General features: G+C 39.4%; 3 protein-coding genes across 3 annotated transcripts; 1 reads left to right on the top strand and 2 right to left on the bottom strand.

The window, feature by feature from the left end:
* Positions 1-426: 426 nt before the first annotated feature.
* Positions 427-8,267, top strand: tnnt1 (troponin T type 1 (skeletal, slow)). The gene is made up of 15 exons (XM_027014741.2): positions 427-528; positions 2,938-2,977; positions 3,243-3,256; positions 3,481-3,525; positions 3,852-3,878; positions 4,476-4,493; positions 4,847-4,868; positions 5,170-5,230; positions 5,491-5,607; positions 6,096-6,173; positions 6,723-6,836; positions 7,032-7,141; positions 7,511-7,601; positions 8,001-8,041; positions 8,148-8,267. The coding sequence occupies exons 2-15, from the start codon at positions 2,952-2,954 to the stop codon at positions 8,191-8,193; spliced, it is 810 nt and encodes a 269-aa protein (XP_026870542.1). The 5' UTR covers positions 427-528; positions 2,938-2,951; the 3' UTR covers positions 8,194-8,267.
* A 3,369-nt stretch (positions 8,268-11,636) lies between these two features.
* Positions 11,637-18,997, bottom strand: syt5a (synaptotagmin Va). Its single transcript, XM_035524441.1, has 9 exons — positions 18,832-18,997; positions 18,578-18,592; positions 18,280-18,452; positions 17,925-18,014; positions 17,437-17,604; positions 13,082-13,249; positions 12,644-12,761; positions 12,065-12,198; positions 11,637-11,846 (listed from the first exon to the last, which is right to left on the bottom strand). The coding sequence occupies exons 1-9, from the start codon at positions 18,995-18,997 to the stop codon at positions 11,637-11,639; spliced, it is 1,242 nt and encodes a 413-aa protein (XP_035380334.1).
* A 2,545-nt stretch (positions 18,998-21,542) lies between these two features.
* LOC113580254 (ferritin, middle subunit-like) lies at positions 21,543-23,009 on the bottom strand. The gene is made up of 4 exons (XM_027014685.2): positions 22,768-23,009; positions 22,440-22,586; positions 22,073-22,198; positions 21,543-21,712 (listed from the first exon to the last, which is right to left on the bottom strand). Exons 1-4 carry the CDS (start codon positions 22,870-22,872, stop codon positions 21,557-21,559), a joined length of 534 nt encoding a protein of 177 aa, XP_026870486.2. The 5' UTR covers positions 22,873-23,009; the 3' UTR covers positions 21,543-21,556.
* Between the last annotated feature and the right edge of the window lie 1,719 nt (positions 23,010-24,728).

Raw genomic sequence — 24,728 nt, 5'->3', positions numbered from 1 at the left:
TGTCTTGTAATATTTCACTGGAATTTTAACAGCAAGATCAATACCTAACCAAGTGCTGTTGAAGCTTACCTGCACAGGTTAAAGAAAGCATTTAGAAGAGTTGAGAAATCTGAATTGTGAGAATACTGATGCAACGCCCTTAAACACCACTGAACTGTATTGGTTTGTAGAATTATATGACTTTTTGAACAAGGTCTTCTATTTTTTGTCACTGTGGAAATTGAAGGTATAGGTTCTGAGAACAGTTGCCATTAAATCCCTGTTATTTTTGTCCTCCTCTCACCCTTTGTTGTTTGTCTCTCTCTCTTTATCCCTCCGTTTGTCGAGTGAGGTCAGCTCTTCTGTCTCTTAATCCCCAGTGGTAGTCATCTTTCTGTCCCAGGGTTCATTGCTAATCCGTCTGTGGCCGTGTGCCGTAACTGCTGTCGCACTCTCTGTCCCCCCGCTCTGTATAAAAAGCTCCCTGTTGTTACCCACCGCAATCTCTGGGATCCCCCTTCACAGCAGACACATCCTCTTGTTGCTGAGGTAAAACAGCCCTTTCTGCTTACGTGCTCTGTATTGAAGTTTTTAGTTACCCTGTTCTTTTGTACTAACCTTGCATTTTCTATATATGGTTCTGTGTATTGGCACTGTTGTGCCAGTGTTGAAGTGTCCTAAACCTAAAGGAAGTTTCCTGCATTATGATTTTGTATAACTCTAGTGTCTTTGTAGTTTGTCTTTCAAATGTGTGTGTGTGTTTGTGTGTGTGTGTGCCTGTGTTTGTGTTCATTTGTGGGGATTCTCTGGGCCTTCTTCAATGTGTTTTATATGAGGGGTAGACAACTGCTTTAGGAGCCCTGTGCCAATAATTGCTCTTCATTTAAACATGCTAATGAGATAATGAAACGAGTCAGCTGTGTGTTTGTTAGACCTGATGGCTTTCTGAGCAAAGGTGTGGCCCCAGTTGTAATGGTTTCATATTCCACTACCACTGTGTCTCTGGAGTCTGAACTATTAATAAAATCTACTCCCAGCGATAATGACTCGTTCTGACATGCATAATCTCCCCTTGTGCCCTTGACTAAAATTACCCCTTTAGAAATTTCTGACTAATGCTTCGCCCTCTCCCAAAGTAACTGTACACTTCAACTACCCTTGAATTCAAGGCTTCTGGTACTGAGACTACACCCTCAAAGATGCTACTCATCAGATCGTCTCCTAACAACTAGCGCACATTATCCTGCCTGACTACTTCATCATGCTTCTAACTGGCAGACCTGGTCATTATCCTAGGGCTTACTTAGAGTAGCTCTGCATTGTAATTGGTAGTGGATTGCATTTTTCATGTGATAACCCCTATTTAAAAGTTCACTGTTTCATTGGTTATTAGCTTCCCCAAACACAATGATCAGTGTGACCTATGCACACCTGTTTCCTGTTGCATCTTTGAGATCTGGGCCCATTTCTCATATGTCACCAATAAGTCATATATTTCATCATGCCCAATGGACACATACGCATCTTATGGTGGAGTAATTGGACTCCACCGTGCCTATAGATGTCTGGGTAAAAATACATGCAACCCTATGACCTCACTGGCTGTGAAACCCATTAGGGCTGTGATAGAGGGCTACATTGCTGATAGGCAGCTGGCAAGAGTAGGGGACAATCAGTGCTTTGCTGAAGGGTGTATAATTTGTAGCAAGGGCAATGAAAGTTTCTGTACTTAACTGATGCAAATGACCATGATACATCAAGAATGCACAAGAGCAGGAAATACCTTTTGTGCGATTTGTTTAGGGGAATAAGGCAGAAAACCCGAACATTCAGACAGCGTTCTGTGTTATATTTGCAAAAATAATACCACAGAGCGTCATATGTGTACATTTAAAACGGGGAAACAATTAATCTTCCAACAGCACAAGAACAACCCCCCTGCAAAAAAACAAATACAAGTGCTTTTAAAAAGAGGTGCAAACACTCCGAACTCAGACATAAAACAAAGGAAACAGATGGAAGAGGAGCACTAAACAAAGTGACAGAGGGATCTGTGTCCCCTTTATCTACACATTGACACCTGTTCCCACCTAATCAGTCTTACCGTGAAGCAGCCAGGATATCCGTTTCTAGTGGCTGCTACTGCCCATGATGGCCGACCTGCAGCTGATCTCTGTCAAGTCTTATGGCCCTTCAACATTCTTTTCCTGCTGTAATGCAGTACGCTACAGATGCCCGCTTACAACACCAGCACTCATACTGCAGCACGTAGCAGTGAAGTTTTTGTTTCATTTTTTTCTCTGTTAATGAAACCAATCTGTTCCTTATGAGTGTATATCTTTGTGAGGGCAAACAATGCTGTTTTAATTGTTGGAGGCTACTGTTGTACTGTGTGACAGAATTTAGAATGCCCCACAGATGACCACTAGGGTTTTGAAGGAACAGACAGGAAGACAAATTATCCTTGTCTCAAGATTTATTAAAATAATCCTGTATAATATTACCTTGACTCTGTAAAAACTGGCTATGACCTAGCAGCCGGGCTGCTCCCTTGTTTAGTGAAATGTGCTCAGTGTATTTTTTTTTTTTTACTATTGTTTTATTTCTTTTTCTTTTATTTTCTTATTGTTTATTTCTTTGTTTTTCAATGATAGTACCAGTCCATTTTATTTTTTACCAGTCCATGTGTATTTGCTATCATAATTGATGAGGTATGTTGAACGGCTGGTCTATGTGACAGGATCCTGCAAGAGCCATTGACAATAGCTGCATTAAATACCTCTAGCTAATGGCTTGTACGGTGTCCCCTCTAATGTTCTCCTCCATTTTTGTCTCACTTTCATTTTCATGGGCCAAAAAAGAAAAATTGGGTTTAAACTTCCTGTTCCTAGTTTGACTGCGGTAACAGGTTAAATGCTTTATACTAACATCATTTCTTTCTTCTTCTGATTAATCCAGAGGCAAGTGTAATCATGTCTGATGTAGAGGAAGAGTACGAGTAAGTAATTGCTAATATGTGAATGCTAATGTGCACATTGCTCAACAATTTCACTTTTCTATAATCTCAATATTAATTTTAGCGACCTCTGCGTCTTTAACATTGGAACACTCGAAGATTTTTATTTATTTATTTATTTTGCTAGAAGTATAAAAATATTTTTGCTATAAACTGATATGATGATGTTTTCAGTTGTTATAATGCATTTGTATCTTCAAAAACTTTCTCCGCAATCTGTTGCCTGTCTCCACTTTCCACCGGTTAGGGAACAGGTAGAGGGTAAGGACTTTCATTTGTTCATTGTAGGCCTTCTGTGTGCATCTGTCTTGTGGAAAATATACGCTGCAACCCTAGCCTTGCATGAAGGCTAGGGTTGAATGTTTTTATTTAAAAAAGGCCCATGTGTACTGATCTGAATTTTAGATGTTAAGTAATTTTTATTAGATGCATTACATTTTCCTCCTAACTTTAAACATCCCTCTTTTGTGTACCAACCCTCTCAGATGAGGAACAAGAGGAGCAGGAGGCTACATGCCAGGAAGATGGAGGTGAGGGGACCAAACTCCATTCCTAAATTCCTACATTGCAACAGGATTTAAGCAGTCCACATTTGTCACAGGCCCTGACAGCCCTGCCTGTAGAAAAAGAATTGAGTACCAAGCACGTGCCTAAAATTAAAACACGATGAAAAGTTAACAATAAACAAAACATGTGTCCTTGGATAGTTTGGCCATTTGGTTCCTTGCAGGCAAAAAAAAATCCCTGGCTGGTCATTTACCCTGAATCTGAGAAGTCTGCATAACTATCTAATATGTAAATATGCCTTTTTTCCTTCTTCCCCATTGGATGGTTTCTGGCTGGGTCCACATTACAGAACAGCAAGAGTACACAGAGTATCAAGGTATTTTCATATGACCTGGAGGAGCTGTTTATTAAAGTGTACACTCACATGCAGGATATGAGGAAGTTTTCAGTTTGTGTGATGCATTTTTGTATCTATAAAATATTAGGAATGATTGAGAATAATTTATTAAAAATCTATATTTTATGGCTGATATTGAATCTCCACATACAGCATACATGACTGATGAAAGGTTTGCGTATTCTTGGTGGAAACCCTATGACAGATTGAATTAAGAAAGTTCAGGTATTAACATATAATGTGGAGAGCAAAGCAACAGGCTTCTTTATGACTTTCCACCAGCTCTGCATGCCTAGGAATGTGAAAAGTGCCTTTATACATACTTTTTTATACATATTTTTAAGTTTCTTTATACAAAATGTTAATATTTTCCAGCTGCAGAATTTAGTTAGATATTGCCACCTATATGGAAAATTTGGGGAGTGGGAGCAGGGTTGCTGCACTGGAAGCATTTGGAGGTGATGTTATGACTATCCGTCTGTAATGTAAGCCTGTCTTATCTCCAACTCTCTGGCATTTTGTTTGTTTTGCTCATCTTTCGCCACACATCCCTTTTCTGTCTCCCTCTTTCCCCAGAGGACAACCAGGAAGAAGGTGAGTAAGGATTGTCTCACACATTTCCTCATACACCTTCATACACCTTTTTCTATACTTTTTACCTCAGGGTCTGCATTCCTATTTATCATTCGTCATGTAGAAAAGACTGGAATGGGTTGTTTGGGGGGGGGGGTTTGTAAGTGTTTAGAAGCATGACATGATTAAACCTGAACACTAAGCACATCAGGTTCTTTGCACCCTGCTCCATTACTTATTTATAGAGTTACGTTTCTCGTGTTAAGATAAGACCTTTACTGCATAAGTATGATGTAATATGTAGTTGCACCATAACTTCTTAATGTGTTTCTACTCTCTCTCTTTTCATATGCCGTCAACTCTCTTTAACTTAGAGGAGGAACGCCCACGTCCCAAGTATGTTCTAGGCTTCATTTACATAATTGGCAGACACTGTTATCCGTTGGCCTACAATTTCAACCATGCTACAGAGGTGGGCAAATATTATGCTTGGAGCCCTTCCCAACGACTCTTACTGGTATAGCATGGTGCACTTTCCCAGACAGGGGACCAATGTCCTCCCCACAGGAGAGGCAGCATTGTGACCTACTACACTATACCAACTCCACTTCACTCTTATTGGACAGAGACCGTTTTAGCAATGTCTCCAAGTTGCCTCCGTCGATGTTTCCATTTTGTCTACCTGGTTTGAATTCAGGCCCATGGTACCTCAGCTGGCACCTCCTAAAATCCCAGAGGGAGAGAGGGTCGACTTTGACGTAAGTGTGACTACATTCTTTATTAATAATAATAATAATAATAATAATAATAATAATAATAATAATAATAAATAACAATAATATTATTATATATAATATTGTAATATTATTATTATAAATACAATTTATAATGCTCCACGCTCAAATGACTACACCCATCAGCAGTTTTACACATCAGCTCAGACATTTGTCTGTAACTTACAGAAGCTTACAGCATTCTTTCAGTTTGATCGCTCTGTCTTTCTCTCTTGTCCTTTCAGGACATTCATAGGAAGAGGATGGAGAAGGATCTGCTCGAGTTGCACACACTCATCGAGGCCCATTTTGAGCAGAGAAAGAAAGAAGAGGAGGAGCTGATTGGCCTGAAAGAGCGAATAGTCAGTCTTACCACCACATGCACACGCACAAAGCTGCTGTAAGCGATGGTGTGTGTACGCCTCTCTGACGTTTACCAAATTTAGCCAAAGTCCATCCATTCCCTTTGGATGTGCCCCTTAGTGTATCATTACATTTGTTCTGTCTAAGCGGGTGCAAAATAACTGACTCAAGAGGGTGGACAGCCTCTTCGGTGAAACGTTTCCCAGTTGGTTAATACAACTGGACCTTATTCAAACTTTGAGTTGCTGAAGACAATCACAGATGTTTACCTCAAAGGATCCATTTCAGTGACAGATGTCATGTAAAAACAGCTTACACAACGTGTTCGTTTAAAAGAGTCGCTTAAATAAGCTTCTATAATAACAAACATCTGTGATCATTAATAACCTCCTGTTCTGTTTGTTCGATGGGGTTGCTACTCACATGTCCCTCACCCATCTTCCCAGCCTCTGCCTCACTTCCTCTTCCCTCTTCTCCCACTGGTCAGGAGCGACGTCGCTCAGAACGGGCGGAGCAGCAGCGCGTGCGAGCAGAGAAAGAGAGAGACCGGCAAACAAGGATCGCAGTAAGATCAATACCCAGAGCCCCTCGCCAACCCAGATTAGCATCGTATACCCTCATCACCTTCATCACCCTCTTCACCCTCATCATCCACTCCATTACAAGCCTTTGTTTACAGATCCTTTGTGGTTTTGTGTTTGTGCCATTCTCTACTCCTCTATCAGGAACAACAGTATTTACACGTGCTGCTATCTGAAAGTGTTCTTCTATTCAAAAATATTCAGGAATACTGAACATTCAGTTTTTTGGATATCACAAAATCTGGTATTTGTCTGAATTTTTTGACCGGCTGTATTAAAGCTATAAAGATTCTACTGGAATCTTTTACCTTGTTTGTACTACCCCATAAAGTTTCCATTGAGGAGTATTAAATAGTGTATCAGATTTTCTAGAAGCCCCCATGAAATGTCAAGTAAATGACCAGCCAGACACCTGACTGAGTCACTGATGTTAAAGGGACTCAGTGGAGAGAACCCAGCCTGTGTGCACTGTGTCTGTTTCTGTCATGAAGATTTCGAAGGTCACTCTCTCCTCTTATCCTATTGACCATCAGGAGGAACGCCAGAGGAAGGAGGACGAAGAGGCCAAGAAGAGAGCTGACGATGAAGCCAAGAAGAAAAAGGTGTTGTCCAACATGGGGGCCAACTTTGGTGGATTCCTCGCTAAGGTGAAATGCTGAATTCCCCGTGGGCAGAATTAGATGTGTTTGTGTGTGTGTGTGATTCATTCAGTTGTACACACGAGAAGAAGCGAGTGAGATATAATTAAAGTTCTAGTGTTTTTGCAGTGAGTGAAAGATTTTTTCCATGTGTTTGTGCAGTGAGTGAGGAGTTTTTGCTATATTTGTGGATATTTTGCATAGGCAGAGCAGAGGCGAGGGAAGCGTTTAACCGGGAGAGAAATCAAAAGGAAAACTTTAGCTGAGAGACGCACTCCACTTGGCATGGAAAACATGCGAGAAGATGGTCTGAGGTAAGGCAGACCGACATTTCTTTCACAACGCACACACATGCACATACACACATACATATTTTTGCATTGTCCGGTAACATGGAGTCATACGTATATAATAACAGTATAATAACAGTGGTTTTATATATATATATATATATATATATATATATATATATATACACACACACACTGTTATTATACTGTGATTATTGCCCTCTGTCTTATGACTGGACTGTTTACACTTGTGTAGCATGTTGTCTGTTGCACTGTTGTTTTGTGTTGCACCATGGTCCTGGAGGAACATTGTCTCGTTTTTGTTGTGTACTTGTATATAGCTGAAATGACAATAAAACCTCTTTGAACTTGAACTTGAACTGTGACAAACAGGCAGAGAGCTCAGGAGATGTGGGACTGGATCTATCAGCTGGAATCTGAGAAGTTTGACTTCATGGATCAGATGAAGAAGCAGAAGTATGAGGTGGGCCAACTTTACTCTCCTTTTCAGACAGGACATGATTGGGTGCCATCTGATAGTGACATAGAAGTCATTGCAAAATGTGTGCTGGCATGTTTTGTGGGCAAGTGAGCAGAGATCAGGAAATTTGCCAAGGCTTCAATAGCTTGTGTGATGAAATTTACCACATGGAAAACTTACTCAACTTCTTACTTTTCCTAAAGCTCTTTTTCACAGAACCTTGGAACATTGAGAGCCTTATTGAATTTTAATGAAATTAATATTGTTATATACTGACAAATATGTGTTGAGAGTGCACGTGCATGCCTGAGTATACGTGTGCCTGCATGCGTAAGGGTATGCGTGTGAACATGTACATGTTGGCATATGTACATCTCTAATTACTTTATTTCATGTTGTCAGATTGTTGTCCTGCTCAATAGGATTTCACATGCCCAGAAATTGTAAGTCCCTAACTACCTCATCCTATAATATGAACCAGTACACATTGTTTATTTTAAAATATTGCCTCTTTGAGGCAGTGTTTCATAACACACTTTCTTTGTGCAGCAAAAAGGGTCATGGAAAAGGAAAAGTCGGGGGTCGGTGGAAATGAACCATTTCACTAAAAAGAAAAGAGAAAAATCAATGACATAAAGAAATAAATGAAAACAGACAAGAAACCAAAAATACCCTCTCTTTGTGGTTTTTCCAGCCCCTTCGGTCATCTGCTGTATTTACACACACTTTTCACTACTCAAAAATCTAGCAGGGGCACTTCAGCACTGTAACAGGCATATAAGTACACATTTCTTCTCCTGAGCTATGTGAGCTTACTGATGGCACACAGGCTCTCAGAAGAATAGGTCACAAAGCAAGTGTATATAGTTGCTTACACACCAAACAGCCACTTCAATAGAAAAACCTTCCTTCTTCATGTACAGTTAGTGCACTTAACTCAGTAGTAACACTGACACAAATACAAAAAACACACAGTTCCTCACACAACTTGTACTATCTAAGGACCTACTATGTCATATCCTTGTCAAGAATGGTCTGACCGGTGATGGACATGGCAAGAAGGTTGATAGTGCATGGCAATGGATGAGTCAAAATTGTACACTTAAAATTGCATTTATAAGAGAGGTGTACCTGATAAAGTGGGTAAATGTAGGTAGGTGTTAGTGAGCAAGGGCCCATAGTAGGTGATTTGTCATAGCATGGCTCATGAGTGTAAATGCCTGCACTTCTTCTACTGTCCTTTCAAACATACCCACAAAGTGTTTTAATTTGCATGTGGTTCTGAAGGATGAGCCTGACACCCTCTGCTTTACCTATGGCAAATTTTACATCAGAACAATAATGTCCTAAAACAATGTCAACAGAGAAGTGCCCACTTCTCTGAATACCTGTCAATTATAACCCCTCATCTGCCTCTTTATTGCTACACAATGTTCCCTGCTAGTGTTCGAGTTCCTTGCATAGTCTTGTGCTTTATTTCATCACGTCTCTCATAAACAGTTGGTGACAAGCTTCTAGTGACCTACTGAAATGGAAAAAATTTACTCAGTCAAAATTGTTGGTGCTTTGGATAAAAGCATAAGCTAAAAGCCATAAATGTAAATGTAAATCTCTGCACAGGTGTCTAACTACATTTGTTAGGTCCTCAGCTTCATATTTAGCAAGCAGCTATTAGACTACATATATCCTACTTGAATGAAAAGGATAACAATACAAGTTGATGTAATCTTTGAAGTGATTTCGTAAGTGTATATTATTTGTCTGTGTGGCTGTTTTTGCAACAATTTACAGCTCTAAATTGTTTTGCACATGCATGTGGTCGGGGGGCGGGGGGTCTGGCCAGCATGTCGGACCACTGACACAGGTCCACGCCAGTGGCTCCATAGCCAATCCAGCACTTCCCAATGGGATCATTGCTGCCCAGTTTATCATAGTCATACACAGTGATCATCACCTGGACCTTCTGCAAAAGACATGATGGAGACAGTGGGTTAGAACTATTAGGGCTGATTATCTACTTATTAACCTGTTTCAAAATTATTTTCTAGTAATAATAATTTAACTAAAAATTGTACCATTTTGAGCATGTGTCTGGGCATATGAAATATTTTTGTGTATATCATTAGTACATTTGTTAGGTTCAGTGCTTCAAGTTCATACAGAAGATTCATGGTGTTCTTACTTGTATCTGAGCAAAGGGGACCTCAAAACTGAAGCTCTCATTGAAGTACGGGTTCATATTCCTATACCCATCTTTTGATGAAAACATGAAGACTCAAAACATAAAGTTGAAATAACGGCATTCGATTTACAGTGAAGTTTCTCTCCCTCCTCTCTTTTCCTGCCCCAACTTTTTACTTTTTACTGTCCCAACCTTTTACTGGAATTTTCCAGTCTTTCCAAACCCCCTGTGTGAGTAATTCCTAAAAGTAATATTTTCCTTTTACTTGGCTCTCTGAAAGGACAGTATTACTGCTGTGCTCCCATATCCCCACCCTCACCTCTGTCTAATTTTCCCTAGATAAGTCCCTAGACAGCCACATAAACGGAACATGTTATTAAGCCCCACCATCTCCATCTGGCAGAGCCATTGTATCCAGACAGATGCCCCTTTACAGTGTACCACTGCTCTCTACAGGCCTTGGCGGTGAGTGCATCACAAAGCACCAGAGATATCAATACTTGTTGTAATGTTTTGGTCCTGTTTTTGTACTTACAATATTTTCAGAGTACAGTACAAGGACATAAAACAGCATGGTGTTCTTTCAATGCAATACATTTATAGACAAGATGCCAACATACACCCTTCCAGCACACTTATATACAACAGACAATTGAAAACAATTGCCTACATCTAGGCTAAATATGATTAAACTCTTTTTTTTACAACACACAATACAATACATATGCTGTGTTTACATGCATTTGATTATTGTTTTGTGGCATTGCATTTTAATAATGGAACTTGACTCAAACATTCAGGGTTACCTTCCATAAGCTTTTCATGGTACTTTAATGCAATTTTTCCTTTCCTGATCAGGCCCTCTATTTTCAAAAGTGTGACTAGTCTCATTTTGGTACAACACCAACACTAACAATAGCCCTAACCCTAACCCAACAACACAATGCTGCACCTGTGTGTTTTTCCTCCATACACATCACTGCTTATAACAGTTCAATTGCTCAGCAGCTCAACATGGCCAAGCTATTTCAATTTTTAAAGTTTTAAAGTTACCCACAAGAAAGTTGTCACAACTGACTTCTCAAAAGAGATTTTATGGCAACATGAAATGTGTGAGAAAATTAGGCTTGAATGTCTTTTGTCCAAGTGTATGTATCATTTTTTTCCCTTAACTATATGTACGCATACATCACTCATACATAGACATACTCAAACAAGAAAATGCCCTAAATAAACCCCAACACAATAGAAATAGAAATTAAGAAAGCTCCTTATGTGTGGACATTTCTGTTCTGGGTAGTAAGAGACACAGATGGACACAGTGGAATGTGACAAGCAGAATCTTCACAAAGGGTTTAATGAAGGGACAGAGACATGCACTGCTAAAATTGTAGTTCTGAGTCCAGTTGAAGATGTCTGCTGGGTGAGATGCAGTGGTAGGTCAGTGGTTAATGTCTTTGACTATTAATCAAAAGGTTGCCAGTTCAAGCCCTACCATTGTTTGGCCTCTGGGCAAGGCCCTTAACCCTTGCTCAAGTTGTACTCAATCATAATTGTAAGTCGCTTTGGATAAAAGCATCATCTAAAAGCCGTAAATGTAAATCTCTGCACAGGTGTCTAACTCCATTTGCTAGGTCCTCAGGTTTGTGTTTAGCAAGCAGCTATTAGACTGCATATATACTTGAATGGAAAGGATAGCAATACAAGTTGATGTGATTTTGTAAGTGTATATTCTTTATCTATGTGTGGATGTTTTTGCAACAATTTACAGCTCTAAATTGTTTTGCACATGCATGTGGTGGGGGGGTAATGAATAAGTAAATTGGTGTAAGGATTTGTGTCCTGTAGTTGTTTGTCTAGTGGACAGGTGCCTTCAGGGCGACATCCACCTCCTCTTCCGGCAGGAGGGTGTGCCATTGGGCCACAGGACGTCTTGGATTGGCCAGCATGTCGGACCACTGACGCAAGCCCACGCCACTGGCCCCATAGCCAATCCAGCACTTCCCAATGGGATCATTGCTGCCCAGTTTATCATAGTCATACACAGTGATCATCACCTGGACCTTCTGCAATAGACATGATAGAGACAGTGGGTTAGAACTATTAGGGCTGATTATCTACTTATTAACCTGTTTCAAAATTATTTTCTAGTAATAATAATTTAACTAAAAATTGTACCATTTTGGCATGTCTCTGGGCATGTGAAATATTTTTGTGTATATCATTAGTACATTTGTTAGGTTCAGTGCTTTAAGTTCGTACGGAAGATTCATGGTGTTCTTACTTGTATCTGAGCAAAGGGGACCTCAAAACTGAAGCTCTCATTGAAATACGGGTTCAGCGTGTTCTGTTTAACTGTAGTCTTCTTCTTCTTTAGACGTTTTCCATTGTGTTGCAGGATGATCTTCACAAAAGGATCTAAGAAAAGGAAATGTAAGTGCCATTAAATGATTCAAGGCCTAATTAGAGCAATAGTACACGTTACAGTCACAAAGCACAGCATGCTTTAGACATATCTGTGGTTCATCATCCCTGTGTTAAGGACCCCATATAACATGGATTGCAACCTCTTGTCCTGTAGATCTTACCACCATCTTACTATTCTGCAAAGTTTAGTTCTCTTATCTAAAAAAAAACATCCAGTTAGTTAAAGTATTCAGTACAATTTGGATTTTAGAGCAAGACATGTTTAAGAGCAACATTGCAAAGGATCAGATCTCCAGAGTCAGAGTTGGAGACCCCTGCCACAGACTTTGTATTTGTGGCTTTTCCCCACTCTAACATATTTAACTCTACCAAGTGCTTCAGATTTAACTCATGAGCTGCACCAGGCACATCCAGAGGAAATAAATGCATCACAGACCTGATAAACCACCCACATCCATCTTCTTCAGGTTCTTGGCCTCCATCACACAGACAGTCAGCTTTCCAGAGGTAGGAACGTATCGCAGGGAGATGCAAATATCACCTAGTTTTTCTTGCTGTTAAGAAAGCAGGAAAGTAGGTGAATGAATGTTCCAAACCATTGGTTTGCAAATGCCCTTGACCCCTTGCTCTGCACATTTTCATGCTTTTACTACTTTTACTAGTCCAAAACTCAAGGATCAGCAGTCAGGCCACATTCTTTCCTCCCCCAGCTCCCACCCTCCCTCAGCTAGTTGATCAGTAGTTCTACTGTCCTTGACCACCTGGCTGTGCTGAAAACCCTGGTCTGGATGATGAACACTATGGACTGGACTAAGAACTCTGCTCCACCAGAGTGACAGCTTTGCACTGATGGGGGGGAAAAAAGATGACTTACCTGTTCTTTGTCTCCTCCAATCAGGTCTCTCCACTCATGGATAGGCTGAGCCAAGTCTATGCTGTTCATGGGTATTTTGATCTCTCCAATCACATCATGCTTACCAAAGCGATCAAAGTCAAAGACTTGCAAGACCAGAATCTGTCCAGCCAGGTCATTGAATGGGACCTGAAAACAGATAATGAGAGTCAATAAGATATTTATGTGTACTTTATTCACACATTTACAGCATTTAGTAGGCAGTCTTGTCCAAATCAGCTGTCACCTTCAAATCTTTATTCTAGTACAAGTAGGCCATATCATTTAAACCAACTGCCTAATATTGTGTAGTTCCCCCTCGTGCCACCAAAACAGATCTAACCCATCAAGGCATGGACTCTATAAGTGTCATGTGGTATCAGGGACCAAGATGTTAGAAGCAGATCGTGTAAGTTGTGAGCCTTGTGAACCAGAAGTTGTGAGATCATACTTGTTTTTTCAGCACATCACACAGAGGGTCAATCAGATTAAAATATTTGGAACTTGGAGACCAAGTCAACACCTTCAACTCTTTATCACATTCCTTAAACCATTCCTGAACAATTTTTGCAGTGTGGCCCATGACAAAGTCACTCGGATCCTTATGTTTGTCCGTTTTTTCCTGCTTTCTTGTTTTAAACACACACACACACACACACACACACACACACACACATACACACACACATATATATATATATATATATATATATATATATATATATATATATATATATATATATATATATATATATATATATATGATGATTATCCGTTCAGTCGGACCCGACTTTCGGACACTTTGAGACATAATTTTCCAAGCTTTCCTATGTCTGAGAGCTTCTATCGGTTCTTTCATTTGCATGTTCATGTCATCCTTGATTGTATCTAACCAACGTGTTCTTTGGCGTCCTCTTCTTCTGGACCCACTGGCAATGCCGAGCATTAATGATGTTCCCCAGGAATTGGCTCGCATGACATGTCCGAAATAGAAGAGCCGCTGCTTGGTGATTTTGCCCTCTAATGATGTTCTTGGTTTGAGATGCTCTAGAACCGTTCTGTTTGTGACCATGTCCGTCCACGAGATGCACAGCATTCGCCTCCAACACCATAGCTCAAAAGCATCAATTTTCCTTCTGTCTGCCTTTTTCAGGGTCCAGCTTTCACATGCATACATGAAAATTGGAAATATGATTGCATTGACCATGCGGATCTTTGGTGCGATGGTAATATCTTTACTCTTCCATATCTTTGCCATCCCTTGCATTGCACTGTGGCCAAGTGCGATTCTTCGTTTGATTTCTGGCCCTGATTCGTCAATGCAGTTGATCTTGGATCCTAGGAAGATGAAGTCTTGAACTGATTCCATTTTTTCATTGTCGATTTTTATGTTGACTCTACCATTGCCTGTTGTCATCATTACTTTTGTTTTCTTGATATTCAGGTACAGTCCCATGCGTTCACTTTCTTCTTTGACAAGTCAGATCAAATATTTTAGGACTTTTATGCTTTCTGCAAGCAAAGTTGTGTCATCAGCATATTGAAGATTATTGATATTTCTCCCACCAATTTTCATTCCAATTGATAATTCATCCAAATGGCATCTCCTCATAATCTTTTTGGCATACAGATTGAACAGGACTGGCGATAGAATGCAGCCTTGTTGCACACCTTTCTTGATCTCAAACCAGTCAGTGTTACCAAAAGCTGTTCTGACTCTAGCTTCTTGTCTTGTATAGAGCAACTGAATTAGTTTTACCAGATGTCCTGGGATGCCCATTTCCTTCAGACATTTTCACAGCTTGACTCTGTTCAACACAGTCAAAAGCTTTGCTATAGTCAATAAAACACATGTACATATCCTTTTGATATTCACAGGTCTTCTCCATAATCCAGAGCAAGTTTGCAATTTGATCTCTAGTTACGTGTCCCTTACGAAATCAAGCTTGGACGTCTGGGAGCTCCCTTTCAGTTAATGTAGCCATGTATTTCTGAATACTCTTCAGGAGAATTTTACTTGCATGTGATATGAGTGCGATGGTCCAATAGTTGCCGCATTCTTGCATATCATCTTTTTTTGTCTAATGAAACAAAGAGATCTTGTCCAATATTTGGGCTATGATTTAGTCTTCCAGATCTGTTGGCAGAGTGTTGTTAACACTTTGGTTGGCACTAGTTTGAGTAATTCAGCTTGTATGTTATCAGTGCCTGGTGCCTTCATGTTTGATAGTTGTTTCAGAGCCCAGGTTACTTCTTCCTACAAAATATCTGGCTCTTGCTCAATTATGTCTTCCTGAACAGCTTTTTGATTTGCTTGATTGCCCGCAAATAATTCTATTGTATATTCTTGCTACCTTTGCTTTATTTCATCTTCATTCTGCAATACTTTGCCATTCAAATCTTTGATCGCCGCTGCTTTGTGAGGTGCAAAGGGTGCCCGTGCCTGTTTAATATATACAAAGAGCTCCCAAGTGTGGCCATGCTTGTTAGTATCTTCCAATTTAGTGCACCGAGTATTCCAGTAGTGCTCTATATCACGCCTGACTTCCCTTTGAAATTCCACATTCAGCAATCTGAATTCAATGCTCTTTCCTGTGGATTTGGCTGCACATCTTTTGTTGGCAATTTCAGTCGTCGCATCTGAGAGCCATTGCTGTTTTTTGGGGGGTTTTTTGTGGAACAGTTTGCTTTGCTGTGTCTGTTATAATTGATTTCATTCTTTCCCACAGTTCATCTGGATCTTTTGCGTTTGTGTCCAGTATCTGAAATCTATTTTTTATTTCAACTGCATATTGAACTGGGATGTTATTTGCGTCAAAATGTCGCATTTCAGGAGACCGTTTGATGATGTTAAATCGTAGTTTGATTCGTGCAACAAGCAGCTGATGGTCAGAACCACAATCTTCACTAGGGAGTGTTTTGACTGCTTGCAATGAGCTCTTCCATCATTGTTGACACAGAAAGTAGTCAATCTGGTTGTGGGGTTGTCCATTTGGACCTGTCCATGTATATAGATGGCGTTTTGGTTGCTCAAATCACATTTGCAATCAGATGATTTTCCTGACAGCATTGAATCAAATGGTCACTAGCCTCATTCCATTCTCCTAGTCTGAATTTTCCTATAAACTCGTTTTTCCTGTCCCGTACCTACTTTTGCATTGAAATACCTAGCAATGAAGATGGTGTCCTTGGCAGGGACTTGGTCAATTGCTTGCTGGAGATCCCCATAGAATTTTTCTACATCTTCTTCTTCTGCATCCATGGTGGCACATAAACCTGCAGGATCGTAAGTGAGTGAGGCTTTGCATTGAAGTAAACAGAAATTACTCTGTCCCTGATGGCGTTAAAACATTGGATGGCCTTACTGATTTTCCTATTTGCTATAAGGGCTACTCCATTGTGTTTGATGTTATAATTTCCAGAGTAGTAAACTCTGTAATTATCGCTGTTGAGATAGTCAGTGCCTTTCCAGTGTAGCTCGCTAATACCAAGAATATCAATGCTGAGTCGTTCCATTTCAGCTTTGACTATTTCCAGTTTGCCTGTATTCAGGCTATGGACATTCCAAAGTTGTGAGTCTTCGTTAAATGCAAGCAATTTCTTTCACCTGGGGTAGCATCAGCAGACTGGAGTCCAAAACGCTTTGTCCAGCTCACATCATTAAATCCCAGGATACTTGAAATTCATCCTTGTTCTTCTTCTTCCCTGGTCGATTGTTGGGTGCTTTCCAGCCCAGGGGGCCCACCTTCCGGCAGCATATCTGAGTATCTTCGATTTTGTTCCATAAAGTATATTGGCAATAATAGTGGAGTAGTTTGCCATTGTTTTCTCCACCCCTCCTCATTTATCTGGGCTTAGAACCGGCATGTAGCTGTTGTCAGCCACATGGCTGGTTTTTTATATATATATATATATATATATATATATATATATATATATATATATATATATATATATATATATATATATATATATATATAATGTATATGTTGTGTGGGTTGTGTGGGTGTGATTCTGAAGCTCTAGCAGATTAAACTATTTTATATTCACAAATGTTGATATCATAACATTCATGGGAATATAAGTGTATTAAATTTTGTATTGACATTAGAATATTAATCTGACTCTTATATTCATATACTGATGCTGAAGGTTTAAATTACAGTATCTGGATTGGGTGTGTTTTACTGGTAATATAATTTTTCTTCTAGACTGGAGCTGGACATCTGTGGTTTATATTTCTTCATATACTTCTCTGTTTTCAAGAGTCTAAATGATAAATGATAACTTGCCAGCCAGACAGTCAGACAAATGAAATGAGTGAATGGAGCCCACACCTTGAAACTGAAAGTCTCATTGAAAACAGGACACAGGTTCTTGCGTTGAATTTTTGTCTCAAACTTCTTCTTTTTGTCAGGGAGCATGTACACTTTGACGTAAGGATCAGAGGTTCCACCTATATCCATAGCAGCAAGGTCCTGGGCTTGAAGGATGCCAACGATAAACTGAATAAAACAGGGTGAAAAGTGAATGTTTAGGATGGCAAAATATACAACATTAATATGTAAAACAGAAATATAAATACAATAAATCAGACATCACTCAGAAGTGCCACACATTTTCAGACAGATTCTTTATCCCTGAACCAATCACATTCCATTTTTCAAGTCAACATCATGGTTAAATTGAAATTATCCAGATTTTATTTGCTAGAATAAAGAGTATGACAAGCCATGTACTTAAAATAGATTACTTACTGCTAAGTCAGTGCCATTAAAAAAAAAAAAAATCACCTCTCTCTCTTTCTCCTCATGCACTCACACACCTGATTCTCTGTGAAGTTGTAGTCCAGTGTGTATTCCAGTTTTCCAAAGTATGCATGCTCTTTTTCCTCCCCCGCTTCCTTCTTAGTCTCCTCCTGAAAAGATTGCATTATTATCATTTAAAACATTTAAGTCAGAGATTCAGGGGAGCAGAGAAATGATCATACTCCGCTGGGCTTGGATGCTTAAGGACCAGAGATGGTACCCCTGGTCGATGACATTTCCCAGGTTATAGTTTTTATTCCTGGCTTGTAGATTTTATCCTGCATGTCTAAAAGAATCCTAAAACCTTCACAGACTTGATTTATGCCAGAATTTCCCACAAAGCACTAATTTATACTTTGTTCACTATCTCACCTGAGCTGGCTTACCACCTCCCTCGTTTTTCCTCTGCACATGCCCAGCTTTTCTCTTTCTTGCTTTCTTGGGGGGGTTTTTCCCTCCTAAGCCCTTCTTATACATGCAAAAGGCAAAGCAGCCAACCAGGGCAAGGACCAGAACCACTATAGCCCCAACGGCCCACATGGGCACTGAGAAAGGAAAAAAATAAAGAAGTGATTGATTGCACGCATGCATACATGGATGATGGATGGATAAGTATGAAATGGCAAAGGAAAATGGAAAAAAATGAAAAGAAATAGTTATCAGGACTTACATCTAATCTTGTGATCTGTGATGATGGATAGAATACATGCAATTATTGGAATAAAGAAATAAGTGAGAGTTATCATGAAGACAGAAACTCACGCATAATTTTAAATGATATACAAAATAATCAAGAATATTTCATTTGGAATCAAAGGTTTTCTTTATATGGTATGGTAAAATATGGTATATCCCTTTTTGCAAATGGTAAATGGAAAAACTTCTTTATTTAAAGAAGTTATGTTATCTAGGCATGTTACTCACTTGGAAGGTGCCCAAGCTCATTGAAAAACCTGTTCTTCATTTCCATGAAGTTGTGGGAATGGTGAGCAGGGAGATGGTGAAATGGGGGAAGGGTGAACTCTTCCTCAAGCTCCCCCTCATGCTCAGCTGCCCGCTGCATGCGGTGGTGCGGGATGACCAGTTGCATGGCTGATCAGACGTGGAAGAAAAACAGAGCACATTCAAAGTCCCAGTCACAAAGCAAAAGATTACACAGATTACACACTGCATTTTCTACTTCTGACCCAAAATTCTACCCATCTGTTTTAACTTGACCCCTTTTTTCATATTAGCCCAAAGTTATTGTCTCTATCCTTCTATTCTCTGCCCTGTCTCTTTCTCTCCATCCCTCCTGATATTGCTTTCCTCATATTTCAGCCCCTCTCTCCTCTCTACCTATCTCACCCAACAATGCTGGTACAAATAGTCCTACTGTCAATTCTCAGAGACACACTATGAAGTCCACATACACACCCAGATGCTAGTAATCCAACCATGGTAGATGAACACAGGACACACATATAACAAGCACATTAGCACAAAAGAACATTTGGTAAGACATTTGATAATAACATAAGCAAAAATACAGTAACTATGCATGAATGTGTATTCTTTCTCTCACACACAAACTTAGGCAATGTCCCACCACACCACACTATCCTTCTTTCACTTCCAACAGACACATAATGAGATTAATTGCTCAAGGTAATCCAAAAATCCCAGGATTAAGTCAATGAAGAATAGCTCGGTCCCTTTTTGGCTCCGGCTATGTTTCTACATACCAAGCTAAGCACTCTGGCCACCACCAAATTGCTAATCAGTCTGAATCGTAGCAACATGCTCTGCCTGAGTTTGCCTCATCCACAGTGATCTTCTATGCAAACCCTGTAACTGTGAAGACTGCAAAAGTGAGCCTGCAGTTAAAGTATAAAAGGATTGTTCATTGGAAATAGATGAAATGCTGATTGTAGCAGTCAAGGTCAACCTATTCATGACCCATGCTGATGCAGATGCTGAACATTAAGGACATTCGCAAAACGGAACTCATGAGAGTTCACTGCTTCTGACTAACTTCCCATGTAGAGACAAAACTAGTACAGGTTCCAGCAAGCCCCAGCTCTCACAGAATCCCCAACTGTAGGGATGATCATGTATCATGTGCAGCTGTTTCTAATGGAAACAGTAGCCTCACAACAGCAGATGAATCCACAGAGCTTGTTTCTGTTGTTTGTTTTCCATGCTTAGTCCACCCTTGGCTAAAACAATGCAAAGTACTTGTAAGCCCCAAAAGTGTAAAGAAGGAAATGGAGGGAAGAAGGCAAAGAGGCGTAACATGCAGATGCTGCTCATCGCAGGAATAACGCGTTACCACGACAAACGTTTACGCACACGTTTTATGCACATGCATATGACTTTTTTTTCCTTGGTAAAACTTTACACAGGCGCTGCAGGTATTGCGTGATCTAATATTCAAAAACATGTAAAAGGAACATAATTTGTATCTTGTCCCATTATATGACAAAGACTTAGTCAGACGTATTAAAGACTTATTAAACTATCTTTTTTTTTTATCCCAGTTTTATAAGGGATAATTTGGTGGCTGTTACTGTGAGATTTCTCTATATTCAGATCAACATATCATGACTGATCTCACAAGCGACATGTCTGCACTCCTAGTAAGCTCTGCAATTAGATCTCCATTTATAGGCCTATGCAATACTTACATAATATTATAGAGATACTCTATAAGTTATTAATTCTCAAGCACAACATTTTACCTGATGATGGCCTCCTGTCGCTCTCTGTCTTTTACAGATGGATACTGGACATCTCTGCTTTCACCGAAGAGGATTTTTCCACGCCACCCACGCTCGTCCCTTAATCTCCGTGCCATGCCCTTCCATGACAGACTTATTATCCATCCTATAATCTCTCCCTCACACACAGATTCCTTTTTCTCTCATTCAGTTGCCAGTAAAGCTGTGTAGGTCCCCCAACTGCATACATGGTTATTGCACCCATAAACAATAGCTAGAAAGACAGATTATTTTGTATGCCTCAACCTTGGGCATTCTAGTGTTAAATGTATGCTATAACTACACATTTTAACTGCAACCTGGTTGTCATGTGTACAGAAGCCCTCCCGAGTCACCCTAAATCAGATTTTCAACACACTAACCTTTATTTACCTAGTATAATTTCACTGAGATTAAAAAGCTCTTGCATCCTGGCCAAGGCATACTGTACTGCAAAATCATGGCCTTTTGAACAGGGTATAAATGTTAACCATTCTTCTAAAGCTTTTTCTGTCTGAAAAGGGTAAACTATTAATGGGAATGCATTATAGGAATACCATCTTATGAAGCCAATGGATCCCAGACCTCTCTTCCATCTAGGGGGGGGGGGGTGGATTGGATTACCTTTTAGAGACAGTCAAATCCCAGTTATCTGAATGGCATCCTACAGTCCAATACAGGTACATCTAGAGAACATCAAGTCTTTAAAATACTAAGTCGGACAAGATCTCAGCTCAAATGTTTTATTCAGAATCATACATTATACTTAGAAAGCCAACCAGGCAATGGTGACAATAAGACACAAGTGCTCAAAGACTTCTGTAACTTCTGCCATTTTGTATTAGTTTGTACATTTTTGGTAGACTTCCAATTTGATTTCTGCAGGCCCTGATCAAAGCCTGGTGCTGGATTTAGCTCTTGCTGCCCAGGGTGTGCTTGTCAAACAGGTACTCGGCCATCCTGTTGTTGCCAGCGTCCATCTTGCTGAGGTTGGTGATGTGGTCACCCAGCTTCTTGATCATCTCCACCTGCTCATTCAGGTACTCGGACTCCAGGAAGTCACACAGCTGGAGGACAGCAAATAAGTCAGACATAAAAAGTACATATTTGTGGCAAATAAAGAGGCACTATGCAATCAGTGGCACACTGAGAAGCAGACATTTTGTCTCAGAAGTAGAACAGACACCTTTCCCCATTTGATGATCACATGCAGTAGTGTCTACTGCAAGCTGCATGAATTGCTACAAATACTGCATTACATTTTTTAACCAGGTTGAAAATTACAATGGATAAAAGCATACAAGTCAAATGGAGAGAATTCTTCATTATCTACATTTTTAATAAATCCAAATTTCTAAAATAGAGTTGGCCTATTTGGAGGGAAACACACGCACACGAAAGGGAGGCAAGGGGGGGAAACGACTCACATGAGCATCACCCTTTTCAGAGGCAAGCTTGTGCAGGTCCAGCAGAGCCTGGTTCACCTTCTTCTCCAGCTGCAGAGCACACTGGAGAGCTTCCAGTCCAGTGCCCCACTCATCTCGCTCAGGTTTCTGATGGAGGAAGCCACAATGGACCTTACCCCATTACCCAAACTTCATAAGCAAGATACAATCTAACCTCATTTTTTTTCACTAAGGTTCTTCATTATTGTCCATCTGCAAGCTTTTTGTATTGTACAAGAGCTTAAAATCAACTTTACCTTCAACACATTGCAAAAAGTTGCAATAGGTTGAAGGTAAAGTTGATTTTACGATCTGCGATTGGATTCCATATTGACAATTTGTCAAGTACCTTGACATCCTGGAGGAAAATGCGGCCGCCCCTCTTGTTCTGGAAGGACATGAACTTCTCCGCGTGCTCACGTTCCTCGTGACTGTTCTCCTTGAAGAAATGGGAGAAACCCTCGAGGGCGACGTCATCGCGAGAGAAGTAGAAACCCTGTTTAATGTGGAAAACAAAGTAAGGCAGTAGTAAAAAATGAATCATAGTTAAATGCCCCCTAGCAAGTTTAAATGTTGCCTACGTCTACGTATTAGCTACGTAATGTAGCTAATAGTAAGTAACGTGTTACTTAGACGTTACCCAATTGCGTGAAATTAAGATATTTTTTAACACTCACCATCGAGCTGTAGGTGTAGGAGGCGTAAAGCTCCATGTTAACAATCCGGTTAATAGCGGCTTCAGAGTCGCGGTGATAGTTCTGACGAATCTGAGATGTCTCCATTTCGACCGATTTTGTTTGTTTGTTTTTTTCTTATCAAGAAACAGTACAAAAATAAACTATTATTCTGTTTAAATTTGAAAGAGTTAATAATACAGCGAAAGAAATAAGTTCCGTTCAAGCACTGTTGAAGCAAGAACCTCTTACAAGTCTTCCGAAGGTTAAGATAGAAGAGCGCCTGGTCCGTTTTTATTATCACAATGGAAAACCATGCGGCTGTAGCCAACCAGTGAAATGCCAGAAAACAATGAGGACCCACGCGGGCAGGTGGAGGGGCAAAAAAAAAAAAAAAAAAAAAAAAAAAAAAAAACCTGCTGACAAAAAGACTCATTAAGTGGTTATTAGGCAAGTTACAAAAGGCAATAATAGTTTAACATTAATATTATATTTAAAGTTAAATCGTTAAACCTTTGAACAATTTTGGTTGTCTATATTCCAGAGCTTGTTAACTGCGCGTAGGCATTAATCCCCAATAACCCAATGGCCTCCTTTGAGTCGAAAACATAAAGAGAGGTGTATTATTCATACTATCACTGGTATATTTACTACTATATTTATTTACTTACTTATTGCCACTGAAAGACAAAAGTATCACTGGATATAGTGTCTTGGTACCACCAATAAAAAACAAACAAAGCACCTTGTTTGTTGTTACCCTGTAGAACTTTATAAGTTGCGATATTTCAAGGGGCTCTTTAGAGAATAAAGCCATTTAAGCCTACGTCAAGACGATAACAAAATGCTGGATTCGACTGGACTTGGTCCAAACCACACGATTCAAAATTGAATTGATAATAAATCATTTTCTAACCATTTAATGTAAAGTATCAGCGAACATAGCTGTGAACGAATTAAAAATTGTTTAGGATTTGAGTGCAATTCAGTATCCAAATGTTTAATTTTAAACTGTGAAAAGGTCAAAAAGGTGCACACTAAAAACTGTCCTCCAGTGATTATGAAGCTGTTACGAGACACTTCAAAGAAAATGCTGAAAAAAGGGCATATCACATTCACTCCGGACTCGGGCTGATGTAGACTAAAAGTGACTCAGCAAAACATTATCTGTATGCAATTTGAATACACACAAGAAATTCAGAGATAATAAGTGATAATAATAAGGTAAAAGTTTTTTTTATCATTTTTAATTTCATTTTTTCATTTTTTTAATCATTTAATTTTTTTCTCATTTTTCAATTTTTTATTTTATCCTTATTTCTTTGCTGAGTCAAGGAGAAAACACAAAGTTTTTTAAAAATCTCAAAAATCTTAACTGAAAAACATGAAAAGAAAAGTGGAATGCAGTGGTCATCCTGGGAATTGACTGAGAATTATTTTAAATCTGAATTTCTAGATGGCTGTCAGTAGCATAGTAGCTAAATTCATAGTAGCTTTTTTGCCTATGGTTGGCTGTAATTCTAGACACAACTAGCTGACTTGTACCTAATAGGAGAACCTGTTCGATTTGTGTTCTTCAGATGTAAAAAAAAATAAATAAATAAATTTTTAAAAAAATAAAAAAAAATGGCTGTTTAGTTATGCTGTGACTAAATAAGCCACTTACCGATCCTGTCTTGTTGTTGTTTAGTGAAGGACTGGAGTAATGGAATCATTTATTTTGGTCCTGGTTAATTTTGTAGCTGCATTTTGAATGAACTGCAATTCTAAAAATATGTTTGGAAGTCTGTTAGGAGGAAATTAAGATATGGATAAGTTTGTCTAGTTTGGACAGGAGGCTTCTAAATTTGGCTACACCTTTCAAGATAATGAAAGACTTACTTTGTTATTGCTTTAATATGTCCATTAAAACTAATATTAAAACTGAATGTATTATGTAATAACTTCTAATCTGGTCACATTTA

The sequence above is a fragment of the Electrophorus electricus genome, chromosome 1, assembly GCF_013358815.1.
Source record: "Electrophorus electricus isolate fEleEle1 chromosome 1, fEleEle1.pri, whole genome shotgun sequence".
Taxonomy (NCBI): Eukaryota; Metazoa; Chordata; class Actinopteri; order Gymnotiformes; family Gymnotidae; genus Electrophorus; species Electrophorus electricus.
This window is presented reverse-complemented; position numbering and strand designations above follow the sequence as displayed.